Raw genomic sequence first — 13178 nt, forward strand, 5'->3', positions numbered from 1 at the left:
ACGTTTAAGTAACCTATTATAACTACTCTATCTGTACTATTCACTAAATATTAAAAGTCAGTTAAAAGTAAGGGACTGAAGGACGGTCTACAATAAGAATCACAGAGCTGGAGAGCTTTTTGTCGCTTTTGGCTGAGTGTGGAAATCTGTTAGATTTGTGAGCTGGCTTTTGGTGAACATTAGGCGTGTGCTTGAGTGTTAGACGTGTGCTTGCGTGCTGAGTCGTGTCCAAGCTTACCTGGCTCAGCAGCTGCTTTCTCTGGATTATGATCTGCACTGGGAGAGGCAAAGAAGACCGAGCAAGGTAAAAGAAGCAACAAAGACCACCTATAGGAGGAACAAGAGGAGTTTTTAGATTTTGATGGGGTTTTTTTTTTTGCAAGTTTCCTCAATCATCAGTCAAAAAGAATAGTTGGATATCTGATATAAAATATAAATTGTATCCAAACGTAAGTAGTGTATTTTTATGTATCTCTTACATTTTCTCTGCATGATGTGTAACATTTGAATGGGTGTGTCAGACCGCTTCTTTCTTCCATTTTCTCCACTAGTATATTACTCTTTTAAGACTTTTCATAGACGTGCTGTAGTTACATTGCGCTCAATGTATTGTGTGTTCTTTTATGTCAATCCTTCATACTCATCTTTTGATTTTCATTGTGCAAGAAAAAGTAAGTGAATCCTCTGCAATTTCTTGTTTTTCTGTTCCTGTTTTTATCTTTTCGTTGAACCACCAACAGCAAATTGGCACAGCAAAAATCGCCTGGAGCAGGCACTTCCTGTAGCTCTGGATTAGGCTTAATCTACATTCATCAGGAACTTTGAACCAATAATGAGTCTATTCCGTAAATATATAAAAGATATGATATGACATTTCAGCCAATATGAAATATATGTGACCTTGGTGAAGATCGTGTGTGTGTGTGTGTGTGTGTGTGTGTGTGTGTGTGTGTGTGTGTGTGTGTGTGTGTGTGTGTTTTTGTACTACACATAAGTAACAATGCTCAAAAGAGTAGCTCATTAAAGTAAGTATTTAAATCTGTTTCTGCAAGGTGTTTCTACGATTGAATTGATTGGGTTGAACCTGCTCATTGGTTGAGAGGAGAGTACTTCTGAGAGCTGGAGTTTATATGAAAAAGGCACCTGAGGACTCGTGTCTGTGTGTTGAAGAAGAATAGACAAAATGTAAGTACAGTAACTTCAAGGCATTATATTTCTAACTAAATATACTGCTGCTGACACTTGTTTTTTTTTTTTTTTTTGTTTGTTTTTAAATGCTGTTTTCTGTCAAGCTAAACCCTTTGTTTCCTTTATGACCTTACTTCCATTTTGGATTCAGCAAAGCCCACTACTGCATGCAGTGTACAGATGATCCAGCAGAGGGCAGAATGTCAGATTGCATTAAACAGTTTGTTAGGGAAAGTATTGATCATGCTGATGGGATCAGGAAGGGTTAAAAGGAACTGTTTGAATTATACACTTGCCTTGTTTTGGTAATATTAAACCTCTATTCAGTTATATTAAATTCATATTTCTTTATTAAAACTGAAAGAAGTATTTAAAAAATTTAAATTAAGGTATTACTCAGTTATTTGCCTTGAAATAATTATAACAACATATTTTCAGATACAAGTACTAAAAATCTTTGTGTTATTAGATAATATATCAGTGTCATAAGTATTATTAGTGCTTGATTTTTCTAACTTTGAACTTTAATTATGCAGCTTACAGCCACACAAGCACAAAACGAAAAGAGAGAAATATTTTCTGAGATGAAGAAAGAGAAAGCAAACAGGAAAATGAAGTTGGCTTGTACAGCAGAAATAAAGTTTCCTTTGTTAGAAGCATCCAAGTCCATGCTCCATTTCTCACAGTTTAGAAGTTTGGACCTTCTTCAAAAAATATTAAAACAACCAGAAAAGCAACTACAACAGAATAATAAATTAGCATCACTGTGACCCCATATTATATGAATGACTTTGTATTTGTGATAAAATGAATGTTATTTCTTGGTTGAGATGTAAATTTGACCTCATGCTGTTGCCTGTAGACAATATCTGCTGTATTGATGATTAAAAAAAGATTATTTGTTTACCTTTTAGTTGCTGATCTTGGAAATGGATGATTTTGTTTGTAAGAAATTAACTGAATGGGGCCTCAGTGACTGGATAGAAAGATTTAAAGGTAAAGTTTTACTATGCTATTTTACTTGGTGCTCTTAAGAATTGCAGCTGTGCATATACCTGTTTCACTACTCAGGAAATAGATAAGTAGGTCAGACATTTAAACATAATTTTGCATTACTATGATTGACCGGCATATGTTTGGATTACAGATGAAGGCATCGACAAGGAAAGTCTTGAATGTCTTGAAGATCAAGAAATTGATCACTTGATTCCAAAAGTGGGACCGAGGTCAAAATTCAAGAAAAGACTGAAGCTGTTCAAGGTGATGTTCTTCTTCTCTGTGCTCAAGTACTTTATTTGGTGTCACAAATGTTTTAATGTGTGTGCAGTACATGCCATTATAAGACTTAGTAACACCTGAACATAAAACATTATATTATCTGATTAACAGTAATAGCAGCAACAAATCATTTCTTCTCCAGGAAGAACAAAATACAGCACATCAGGAAGCAGAGATTGTTTCTCCAACACATGTAAATCAAATGTATAATTAGTAATAGTCAAAAATAAGGTTGTTATTATAGTTATACAACTTTCACTGTTTTGTTAAAATCATACATAACCATACACACAGACTACTTTATTCTACAGCTTCAACGGGAGCAGGAAGAAGCAGTTGATTCTGATCAGGTAAGGATGATATTGAATTTTTCAGTCATGTCAGTAAAAATTTCCGTTCTTCTTTTATAAAGACATGGCATTATAAGCCTTAGTGAAACCTGAATATAAAATATTATATTATCTGATTAACAGTAATAGCAGCAACAATTTATTTTTTCTATAGGGAGAACAAAGCACAGCATATCAGGAAGCAGAGATTATTTCTCCAACAGATGTAAGTCAAATGTATAATTAGTAATATTTAAGACACAGGTCGTTATTAAAGTTACAGAAAGTTTCAATGTTTTGTTAAAATCATTCATAACCATACACACAGATTACTTTATTCTACAGCTTCAACTGGAGCAGGAAGAAGAAGTTGATTCTGATCAGGTAAAGATGATATTGAATTTTTCAGTCATGTCAGTAAATATTTCCGTTCTTCTTTTATACGGATTTGAGGCACTAAAGTCTCCTATGATAAAATAATCTTTAACTGAATTAGCTGCATTCTGGTCTCCACGTCCAAGGGTTTGCATTAAATGAGATATGAAATGTAGATTTCTGTGTATACTGTAAGTAGTAACGATATGTCTTAAAGCCTGTAGATCTCTGTTAATAGACAAAATCATATGAATATAATTTCCCTCTTTTCTCTTCTCAGGCTGGGCCGTCCACCAGTGACACAAGTGATAAAGGTGAGATACACAGTATCATGTCACTTACATGTAGTGTTACAGTAATTGATATTTTCAATTAGAAGCATCTGAATTTCATTAGTTTTGATTCATAAGAAAACACACAAGACTTATTTATTTTCATTAAGGAAAGCGAAAGTTGGACTTTCAAGGAGAAACACCAGCAAAAAAGCGACAACGTGACACTATAGGATCATATTCAGGTATTTTTGTCACTTTACAACATGTCAAATTACAGTCTATGAAAGCATTTTGATTCATATGTAATGACAATTTGCTGATACAGTTTCTTGTATTTTAAATTTTATCATCTAGTAGTCAACTGCATACATATCATATTGTATTTTACACAATTGTAAAATAAATAGCAGGTGTCCATACTGTTGATATATGCTAGGTTGTAATTAAAACCCGATTATTGTTGGCCATAGTAAAGCCCTACATACTAAAACATTGTAAATTAACTTTACTTTTCTCCTTTTTTGTATATCAAAACACCTCAATGTGTATAAAATAAAATAACTGATTTATAGTTTGTATTGAAGAGTCCTTTACTTTTACCCTGACAGAGGAAATCATACTGTCTAAAGTGAAAAGAATCATGGGACATGTCTACGAAAGCCTACATTCTGAAGAGAACACAAAACTCAATGCTTTCTTGAAGTAAGTGTTAGATTTTCAATATTATTTGTTCTTTGGAACCTAGCCACAGGGGTTGATGGCCAGTGACTTCTGTGCCAGTACCAAGCCCGGATAGAGAGGGTTGCGTCAAGAAGGGCATCCGGTGTAAAAAATGCCAAAAACAACCATGCGAATCGTCCATAAGACTTTCATACTGGATCTGTCGAGGCCCGGGTTAACAACGACCGACATGCTGTTAACCTAGAGGGTGCCGGTGGAAATTGGACTACTGTTGGTCGAAGAAAGAGGGGAAGCAGAAGCGTTTGTGGACAGAGAGAGAAGAGGAAAGGCGGGAACATAAACCTGAGAATTGGGACTCTTAACGTTGGAAAAATGACAGGGAAAGGCAGAGAGCTGGCAGACATGATGGAGAGAAGGAAGGTAGATGTTCTGTCTGTGCAGGAGACAAGTTGGAAGGGCAGCAAGGCACGTAGTATTAGAGGAGGATACAAACTGTTCTACCATGGTGTTGATAGGAAGAGAAATGGGGTAGGAGTGATCCTGAAGGGGGAGTTTGTGAACAATGTTCTAGAGGTGAAATTAATCTCAGACAGGGCGATGAGCTTAAAGCTAGAAATTGAAGGGGTGACGGTGAATGTAGTGGGTCAGTGGGTATGCTCCACAAGTTGGCTTTGAGTTAGAAGAGGAGAGATTCTGGAGTGAGTTTGATGAGGTCATAGAGAGTATCCGCAGAGGAGATTAGTAGTGGTAACATCACCACTTCCCATGTGGGAGACTGGGGTTCAAATCCCAGCCGTGCCCTCCTCACGCTCACCCTGCGACTTTGCTAAGAGAATGAAAATAGCTGTAGTCAAACCACTACACGTCTGGTGCTACAAGTATTATGATAGTAGACACTGAATGCACAACATTAATTCCACCTGTGCTAAATTAAAGTTAAGCAGGCTGTTCACAGGCAGATGTCTTCCTGATTTTGACACATATTTTCAGTATTTCTATATTTTCCACATTAATTGTTTAACCCACATTTAAACTCTGAATAACAGGACTAAAGTCTGTGATTTGGACACAGACAAGAGAGAGCTGGTTGGTGTGTTTGGTAAAACTGGGGCTGGAAAGAGCTCTCTGATAAATGCCATCATTGGAGAATTCAACCTTCTGCCTTCTGGAAGCATCAAAGCATGTACCTCAGTCATGATTAAAGTGGAGGCTAATATGCACAACCCCAAGTATGAGGCAGAGATAGAGTTCATTACAAATGAGGTAAAATGAGCTGAAAATGTTTATTTTTACAAGAAACCTGTTGAGATTTGATATAAACAGTTATTGATTTACTTTGTATTTAATTTTACAAAGTTTAACTATTTCATGTTTGTTCTTCAGGAGTGGAAAGATGAGTTGTGGTCCTTATGTAATATTCTTGAGAATGATCAGGAAAAGGAAGACAACGAAGATTATCGTGACACTGTTGAAAAGCTGTCAGCCTTGTACGGAGAAGAATGGAGAAACATACCTCCTGAAAACCTCATGGACAACAAATATTTTAGAGAAATTCCAGAATTTCTTTATAATAAGAGAAAAATTTTAACATGTGAAACAGTAAGTAAAAAAAAAACAAAACATAAATGTTACACCTCATACAAAGCTGTGTTGTCTGTCTGACAGAAGTTATGTATTTGTAGTTGATGAGGTACTGGCACCCCATACTTTAGATAAATTTGAGTTTTGTTCAGTATTATTTTCACAAGTGTTATGTTAAAGTGATGTAAGTAAAATATACTTTTTGAAAGACTGAATATTTTTGTGCTCAGCAACAACAGACTCCTTTTGAATTTACACTTCACTGACATTATCTACTTACAACTAAATCATTATTAGATAACAGGTTATCTCGAACCTAAACAGTATATTTCATGATTTATCGCAGGCTAGAGAACTGTCATCATTTTAGATAACAGTATATCTTAAATCTAAACAGATGAATTCAAGTCTTAAAGGTGAGAGCCAGACAACATTTTTGTCCTTGCATTATTTAATCTTAATGCTACATTTTACCCAGTTGGTCACATGTAACTGTTAGACTAGAAAACTGAGTTAAGTTTGCACTGTCAAGGTCTGAATTAAGCACAGTACTTATTTTATCTCAGTTTTATCTCAGTCATTACTTCCCAGCAAGTCAACATTACTTGTGGAGTACCACAGATGACTAACTCACCTAACTGCCTCAATTTAAATATTTACTGCAGGCTAGAGAGCTGTCTGCAAAATTCATCAAATACACAAGAAGCGACTCCAGAGATGGAGAAGGTAAAGAAGTAAAGAGGTGGTATTGGCCACTTGTGAAGTGTGTGACCGTCAGGGTGCCCAACAATCATCTTCTACAACACGTCACACTTGTGGACCTTCCTGGAAGTGGGGACCGTAACAAGAGCAGAGATCGAATGTGGAAAGAGGTCATTTAGTCACATGCTGTTCCCTGTGTATTACATTGTAATTATAGAGGTTTAACTTAAGTGTTATTACAAAACACTGACAAAGAATTATCTGGAATTAAATCTGTTCTGCCTCTTCAGTTTGTTGGAAACTGCTCAACTGTGTGGATTGTGACTGAGATTAATCGAGCAGCAGCAGAGAAAGAACCCTGGGAGATCCTGGAGAGTGCCTGTAGCCTCATGGGAAATGGTGGCCAGTGTCAGCAGATTCATTTTATCTGCACCAAGTCTGATCTTTTGGAAAACTGGGATGATCAGTGAGTGATTTCAAAAAGCAAAAATGGATATAATCAGATCCCAAGTAGATACTGACACAGTGTGGTGTAAACATTAGAAATTGTAATTATAACATTCTCAGTCACAATCCTACATAAAATAATATACAAGAAAATGTTTGGCATGACAGCTCATGAGCTTCAGGTTTCTTTGCTTTAAATGCTGTATGACTTAATATAAATGTTTTGTTACAGTTCAAAAGATGCTATTCGTACTCTCATATTCAAAAGTAACATGGAAGCCAAGGAAGAAGTGCAGAAAGAATTCAGCAAACTTAACAATGTTAAGGTGAGTTATTTAGATTGATTCAGACAGAAACTCAAACTAACAAATGATGTACAGCTGTAAATTTACCTGAAAACGTAACGCTTATCTTTCAGAAACATTTCAGTGATGACTGTCTCAAAGTGTTCACAGTGAGCTCCAAAGAGTTTAAAAAAAAAAAAAATCTACAGCAAGATGAAACTGGTCAGTGAAGTATCCAGATCCATTTAGAGTTTGTTCACCTTTACACGTTTAACAACACTTGAACAAGAATGACAAAGGTCAATGATAAGAACAGTATTATAATAAATGATACCATTTAAATCTAAATACAGTAATAATACAAACTACTTTTTTATTTTACAGAAATACCCAAAATTCAGAAATTTCTGCAAAATCTCAATGACTGTCACTCAGAGACATTAAACTATGTATCTGGAGCTTGTGGGATTCTGTCATTGATCCAAGGGTCCAGCTGCAGAGACATGGTAAGCTCAAGTAATACATTTATTCTCTGTACTATAATTGTCTTCACTGATATAGAAAATAACATACAGAGCCAAATTTAATAAACTACACTCAAATTTATCAAATAAAAGTGAAGTCAGTCATAATCAGCAACAACAGAACGCCATAAAGAAAAAAAAAACACTCTGGTTTACTACTGAATGTTTTGTTTTTGATTACAGGCTGGCAGCAAAGCAGATGTGTGCTCAATCCTTGAAGAAAAGTTAAGGAATGAACTTAATCATATCAGAGAATCCATGGATGAGACTTATGAGGCTTTTGAAAAATGTCTTAATGAGGGGGTTGAAAAATCAAAAGGTTCATGTGAAGTAACCTTGCGACCCATCTTACGTCCTGTAAGTATTTGAACAACAGGTACATGAAACAACAGATTTTGCACAATATAGATATATATTAAAGACGTGTATTTTCCACTTTATTTCAGAAAAAGAAAGATCTTGGCTTTCACAGAACATTGAAGTGTGTAGTTGAGAACAGTGGTATCCACAAAACAGGAAAAGGGAAACAAATAAACCTCAATTCGAAGTTATCTTCATGGCTGACTGACAGCATTGATGAGGAATTCAAGAAGACCTTTCCGTAAGAAATTAATTCATTAATGACAGCTTATTGATGGTTAAATGTATAAATTATGGAGAAAATCTACAATTCACAAATTCTACCGTCTAACTTTAAGTTATACCATGTATACAGTACAGTACATTAATACAAAAGATATATGAAATATTTCAACTTTTCAGGAATGAAGGAAAATGTGGACCTTTCAATGGAGTCATCAGTTCATTTTCACTTAACACTGAGGAGCTGATTGAAAAGTACAAAGATGTTGAACTGCAACTAATCTTTCTCAAGACAGAGGTAAGAGATACGAACAGTATTGACCTATTTAGTCAATCATATTATGAAGTTAATACAGTCACATAGTACTGTATGAAAAAACACTTCAACAAGTGTTGCCAAATAAAAAAAAAAGACTCTTCTTTGTATTTCTTTAATTTATGTAAATGTATCTTGATCTTGATTAAGGAGGAAAAAATTAAGACAAAACTCAAGAAAATCATCCGTGACCGCAAGAAACTAGTCTACTGCAGTCTGACTGGGACAGTCGAGGAAAGCATGCAAGAATGTTATAAAAGTAAATAACAATACACTGACAAATGTAACCTGTCACTATAAAATCTGACTTTACGAGTAAATAAAAAAATAAAATAAAAGTTCAATGTATCTTTTAACACAATTTTCTGTTTTATTGTAGAAGCAGCAGAATTCAGAGGACGGGACACTCTGAAGAACATGAGGGAGACAATTGAGAAGCATGTGCAACATTCAAAGAATATCATGTTTAAAATGGCTAAAAATGTCATGTTGCACCTTCTGAAGAAGTTGATGGTTTGTTACATTATATATATTGCAGTCATGATATATTAAAACATGTTATGCTGAACATCATTTATATGAGGATTTCTGTGTTTGGAATTTATGAGTGGAAATCATAATAATATTATTATTATTATAAATTATTACTAATAATAATTTCGCAAGATATTTGTTTGTGTCAGTGATGATGATGATGATGATGATTGATTACAATGTTGAAATAGGAGGAAACCATGGAAACACTGGAGAAAACCCTGAATGAAGCAATTGAGCTGTCACTCAAGACAGATGATCACTCTATCCCAGGTAAAGACAACATATCAAAATAAATGTATTTATGTAGATCACTGGGAATTCTGTAAATATAATTGAAATAATTAACTGAACAAATTTCAATAATTCATATTCCACATTTTTTAAACAATACACTTTAATTAGTTTTTTCTCATTAGATTTTTCAACAGAGCTTAAGATGGTGAAGCAATACAAAGAAGAACTGGAGGGAAGCCAAGATTAAGAAATGTAAAGAAAGTGGGTAAAACATATTTTAAAATATCTGCATACTGTTTTTAAGGATCTTTATTGGGAGGAAGTGCTTTTAATTATTCAATTCAATTTATTTGTATAGCGCTTTTTACAATTGACATTGTCCCTAAGCAGCTTTACACAAGGAAGAAACTATGGACGTTTACGTGAACAGTGAATGTGTATGAATCATAATAATCAGCTTGTCCCTGATGAGCAAGCCGAGGGCGACAGTGGCAAGGAAAAACTCCCTGAGAAGGCTCCAGGAAGAAACCTTGAGAGGAACCAGATGCAACAGGGAACCTATCCTCATATGGGTGATTACATACTAAGTGTTTGGCAGCAGGCAGTTCAGTATAACAGTTAATGTCTAAGTTAATGTGGAGTCCAGTTAGTTATTGGAGGCTCTGGTAGACTTGTTGGAAATTCCAGTCCTGGACTATCAAGCGTCGAGACCTCAGAGAAAGCTGCAGACGTCCGTCGAGGCCAGGACCGTCTTCATGGTAGAGTTGAACCAACCCCAGTCACCTTACGCATCCCATAGGGACCATACAGGGGATTCAAGAGACGAGATCTCCGACCAGAAGTGGGGCACCAGGACGGGTCAGCATGGTCTAGAGGGCGAAGGATGGAACGACATGTAGCTCAACAGAGAGACATGAAGAGAGAAAGAGAGAGAGGGAGAGCTGAAGAGGAGAGACAACAGTAAGGCATGATCACAGTCAGATAATGTGGGAGGTGAATGTATATTTAGTGTAGTGTAGAATTAATTACACTAGTGGTAATCCATAACACACACACACTCACAGACAAATGTTATATTTGATGTCACGTTTACCGTCATTTACCTCTTGTGGACATTTCAGAAGAGAAACAGCAGAAGACTGATTACCCACTGAACGTCACTGCAGGCAGAGATCTCTGGATTTGGCCTCAGCCACTTTTGTCAACTTATTATGTCAGTTCTTTTGGACTGGTGTTTGTTCTGTACTTGTACTCTGTGCTTTGGCCCTGATTTACTAAAGGTTTTTGTACTAAATCACGTACAAAGTGAAGCGCAAAGAAAAAACACAAGCTGATCTACTTCTCTGGTTTCTGTACAACCAGGATGCACTGATGAGGCAACACATCCAATTTTTGTAGTTGCTGTTGAAGGTTATAGCAGTGATTTTTCCATAAAACCTTTTTCCTGTAATATATGAAGTCTCAGTATGACTCTCTCCTAATAACAGCTTTAATTTCTCTGGGTCAAAAATCCCCTATCATTTATGCTAGTCACTCACCAATTGCTCCAAGACAAACACCAGTGAAACAAAACAAGCAACATCCTCATTTAAATGAGGATGGACTACCTTCACCTTGTTTGCACCTATTGTCAGTGATGGAATCAATCATATTAGATCACCCGCAAAGTGCACACACAATTTAGTACTTGCTATTTGTATCTTAGCAAATCAGGGCCTATGAGTTTATTTCTGTGACTCTTGATTATTATTGAATTGAATATGACATTAATGTTTTTTATTACTGTAACATTTTTTTCTTCTTTGATACATTTTGAAACTTGAGTTTTATGAGTTTAGTGTTGGTTATTTAGGACAGAATTTCAGTGGTACTTTACATATATACATACTATAGCCTGAATTTATGATTTTAAATGTAGGAGATATTTTGCCTTCTTGCTAATTCTGGTCAAAACTCTGTCCGCGGCATTTTGGATTAACTGGAGACTTTTTTAAGGATTTTCTAGAACAATTTAGTAAGGAGCTATGATAGTCCAATCTAGAAATAACAAATACATGGATAAGTTTTTCACTGCCACTGTGAGACAGGATGCACTCAACTTTAACAATATTCCTTATTCATGTGGAACAAGGGAATTAATGTTATTCATCTCTGGGTAGTACATCTTTAAGCAGTTTACAGTTATTGGTTTAGATTAAAAAATTGTTGAAATTGACTCAGCAAGACCTATGTGTAAGAAACAGTCTAAGTAGGACTGCAGTGTTTTAAAAGTGTCTAGAACTATTATACATAAGAATCCATTTGTGCCAGTTACAGGGAAGATCTGATTAATTTTTTCTTTTTTCTTTTTATATATTATTTTACTGCATATTATTAAATGTTCTTGAAGCATATAAATTAGTGAACATTAGTTTTGTTTTAATTTTTTAATTTTTGTGTCTTAACACAATAAATATATAACACGAAAAAAACTTACGTTTTATTCTTACTTCGTATTGATGTCTACTGTATTTTCCTGCTTCTAAAATGTATTTAAAATAATATAATGTTCAATAACTGTTGTTGTTTTTTTCATTTCAAATAAAAATTAAAAATCATTTGAATTGAACATACTGTCAAATCACATAAGTTATGCTTACTATTTATCTATCTAGCTCGCTAGCTAGATAGATAGATAGATAGATAGATAGATAGATAGATAGATAGATAGATTTTATTCATCCCACAATGGGGAAATTCTTCTGTCTACAGCAGCAAGGTGAAAAAGGGTAGAAAAAGCAGTATAGACTGGACAGCATCAATATTAACTACAAAAGAAAAAATAAATTAAATTACAAGACAATTAAGTTAATTACACACCAAACAAAGATAATATAACCAAAAATAAAGTTAACACCAGTATAAAAGCAAATGACATAAACAACAACAGCAACAACAAATGAAATACACTGTGTAGATACATAGTGTGTCACTGTAGTACTGTGTTGTATAGTCTGATGGCTGTGGGGAGGATTGACCTGCGGTAGCGCTCCTTCTTGCACTGATGATGGCTGGATGGTGAAAGCACTGGAGAAATCAAAAAACATGACTCTCACAGTGCTCCCAGGGGACTCCAGGTGAGACAGGGCCCGATGCTGCAGGTAAATGGCGTCATCCACCCGGATGCCTGGTCGATATGCAAACTGCAGCGGGTCCAGTGCTGATCTCACCTGGGTGCGGAGGTCGATCCTCTCCATAGCCTTCATCGGGAGAGAGGTTAAGGCGACGGGTCTGAAGTGGTTCAGCTCCTTAGGTTGAGGTACTTTTGGAACTGGGAATTGTTGTTTGTAAATGATGTGTAAACACACAATAGAAAAAATATATAATTTTTAATACCCAAATGACTTTACACTTCAGCAAGTGTTGTCAAATTACCAAAAGTTGTAGTAAAATGAAGATTATTTTCGCTGTGAAGAAAAAAGTATTATTTAAAATATGTGTTTAAAGATTAAATGCATTTCATGTTTTAGTTTTCATAATGTCATGAAAATGAAGTTGTTAGGAAAATGTTCCTCATTTCTAATGAGTTCTTCTGTCTAGATGCTGAGAAAGGAACATTTGTGGTAACAGAGTTGGTTCAACTCTACCATTAAGACAGTATATGATAAATGATAATAAATGATAATCATTTAGTATCAGTATTTCAGCACTGTAACATAAAGTGTCACATAATACTGTACCCTTTACATTTATGCAGATGCAGTCTTGGCATCTGGACTTCATTCTGGCTACTTCATATCTCCTCCTTTTATAAATTATAGACACTTTAATTGATTAATTGCAGAAAATTCCAGCTGGTGTCATTT

The 13178-nt window shown here is 35.2% G+C and overlaps 1 protein-coding gene across 5 annotated transcripts in view; it reads left to right on the top strand.

The window, feature by feature from the left end:
• Window positions 1-13178, top strand: part of LOC113159545 (nuclear GTPase SLIP-GC-like) — a 61380-nt gene that overhangs the window by 25151 nt on the left and 23051 nt on the right. The window contains exons 3-26 of one of the 5 annotated variants that reach the window (XM_026356325.1): window positions 2103-2184; window positions 2336-2448; window positions 2609-2659; window positions 2778-2816; window positions 2971-3021; window positions 3141-3179; window positions 3451-3484; window positions 3613-3687; window positions 4054-4147; window positions 5173-5389; window positions 5510-5725; window positions 6373-6579; window positions 6700-6875; window positions 7089-7182; window positions 7275-7362; window positions 7525-7646; window positions 7848-8021; window positions 8111-8265; window positions 8427-8544; window positions 8713-8821; window positions 8942-9075; window positions 9288-9369; window positions 9516-9594; window positions 10455-11825. In XM_026356325.1, coding sequence (XP_026212110.1) covers window positions 2118-2184; window positions 2336-2448; window positions 2609-2659; window positions 2778-2816; window positions 2971-3021; window positions 3141-3179; window positions 3451-3484; window positions 3613-3687; window positions 4054-4147; window positions 5173-5389; window positions 5510-5725; window positions 6373-6579; window positions 6700-6875; window positions 7089-7182; window positions 7275-7362; window positions 7525-7646; window positions 7848-8021; window positions 8111-8265; window positions 8427-8544; window positions 8713-8821; window positions 8942-9075; window positions 9288-9369; window positions 9516-9580 — 2520 coding nt within the window. In that variant the 5' untranslated portion in view covers window positions 2103-2117 and the 3' untranslated portion in view covers window positions 9581-9594; window positions 10455-11825. Of the gene's footprint in view, window positions 1-2102; window positions 2185-2335; window positions 2449-2608; window positions 2660-2777; window positions 2817-2970; window positions 3022-3140; window positions 3180-3450; window positions 3485-3612; window positions 3688-4053; window positions 4148-5172; window positions 5390-5509; window positions 5726-6372; window positions 6580-6699; window positions 6876-7088; window positions 7183-7274; window positions 7363-7524; window positions 7647-7847; window positions 8022-8110; window positions 8266-8426; window positions 8552-8712; window positions 8822-8941; window positions 9076-9287; window positions 9370-9515; window positions 9834-10454; window positions 11826-13178 lie in introns of those variants that run through there. The other 4 variants (XM_026356316.1, XM_026356334.1, XM_026356299.1 and 1 more) reach the window with 4 other exon arrangements.

This window comes from Anabas testudineus, chromosome 8 (assembly GCF_900324465.2).
Source record: "Anabas testudineus chromosome 8, fAnaTes1.2, whole genome shotgun sequence".
In the NCBI taxonomy this organism is placed as follows: domain Eukaryota; kingdom Metazoa; phylum Chordata; class Actinopteri; order Anabantiformes; family Anabantidae; genus Anabas; species Anabas testudineus.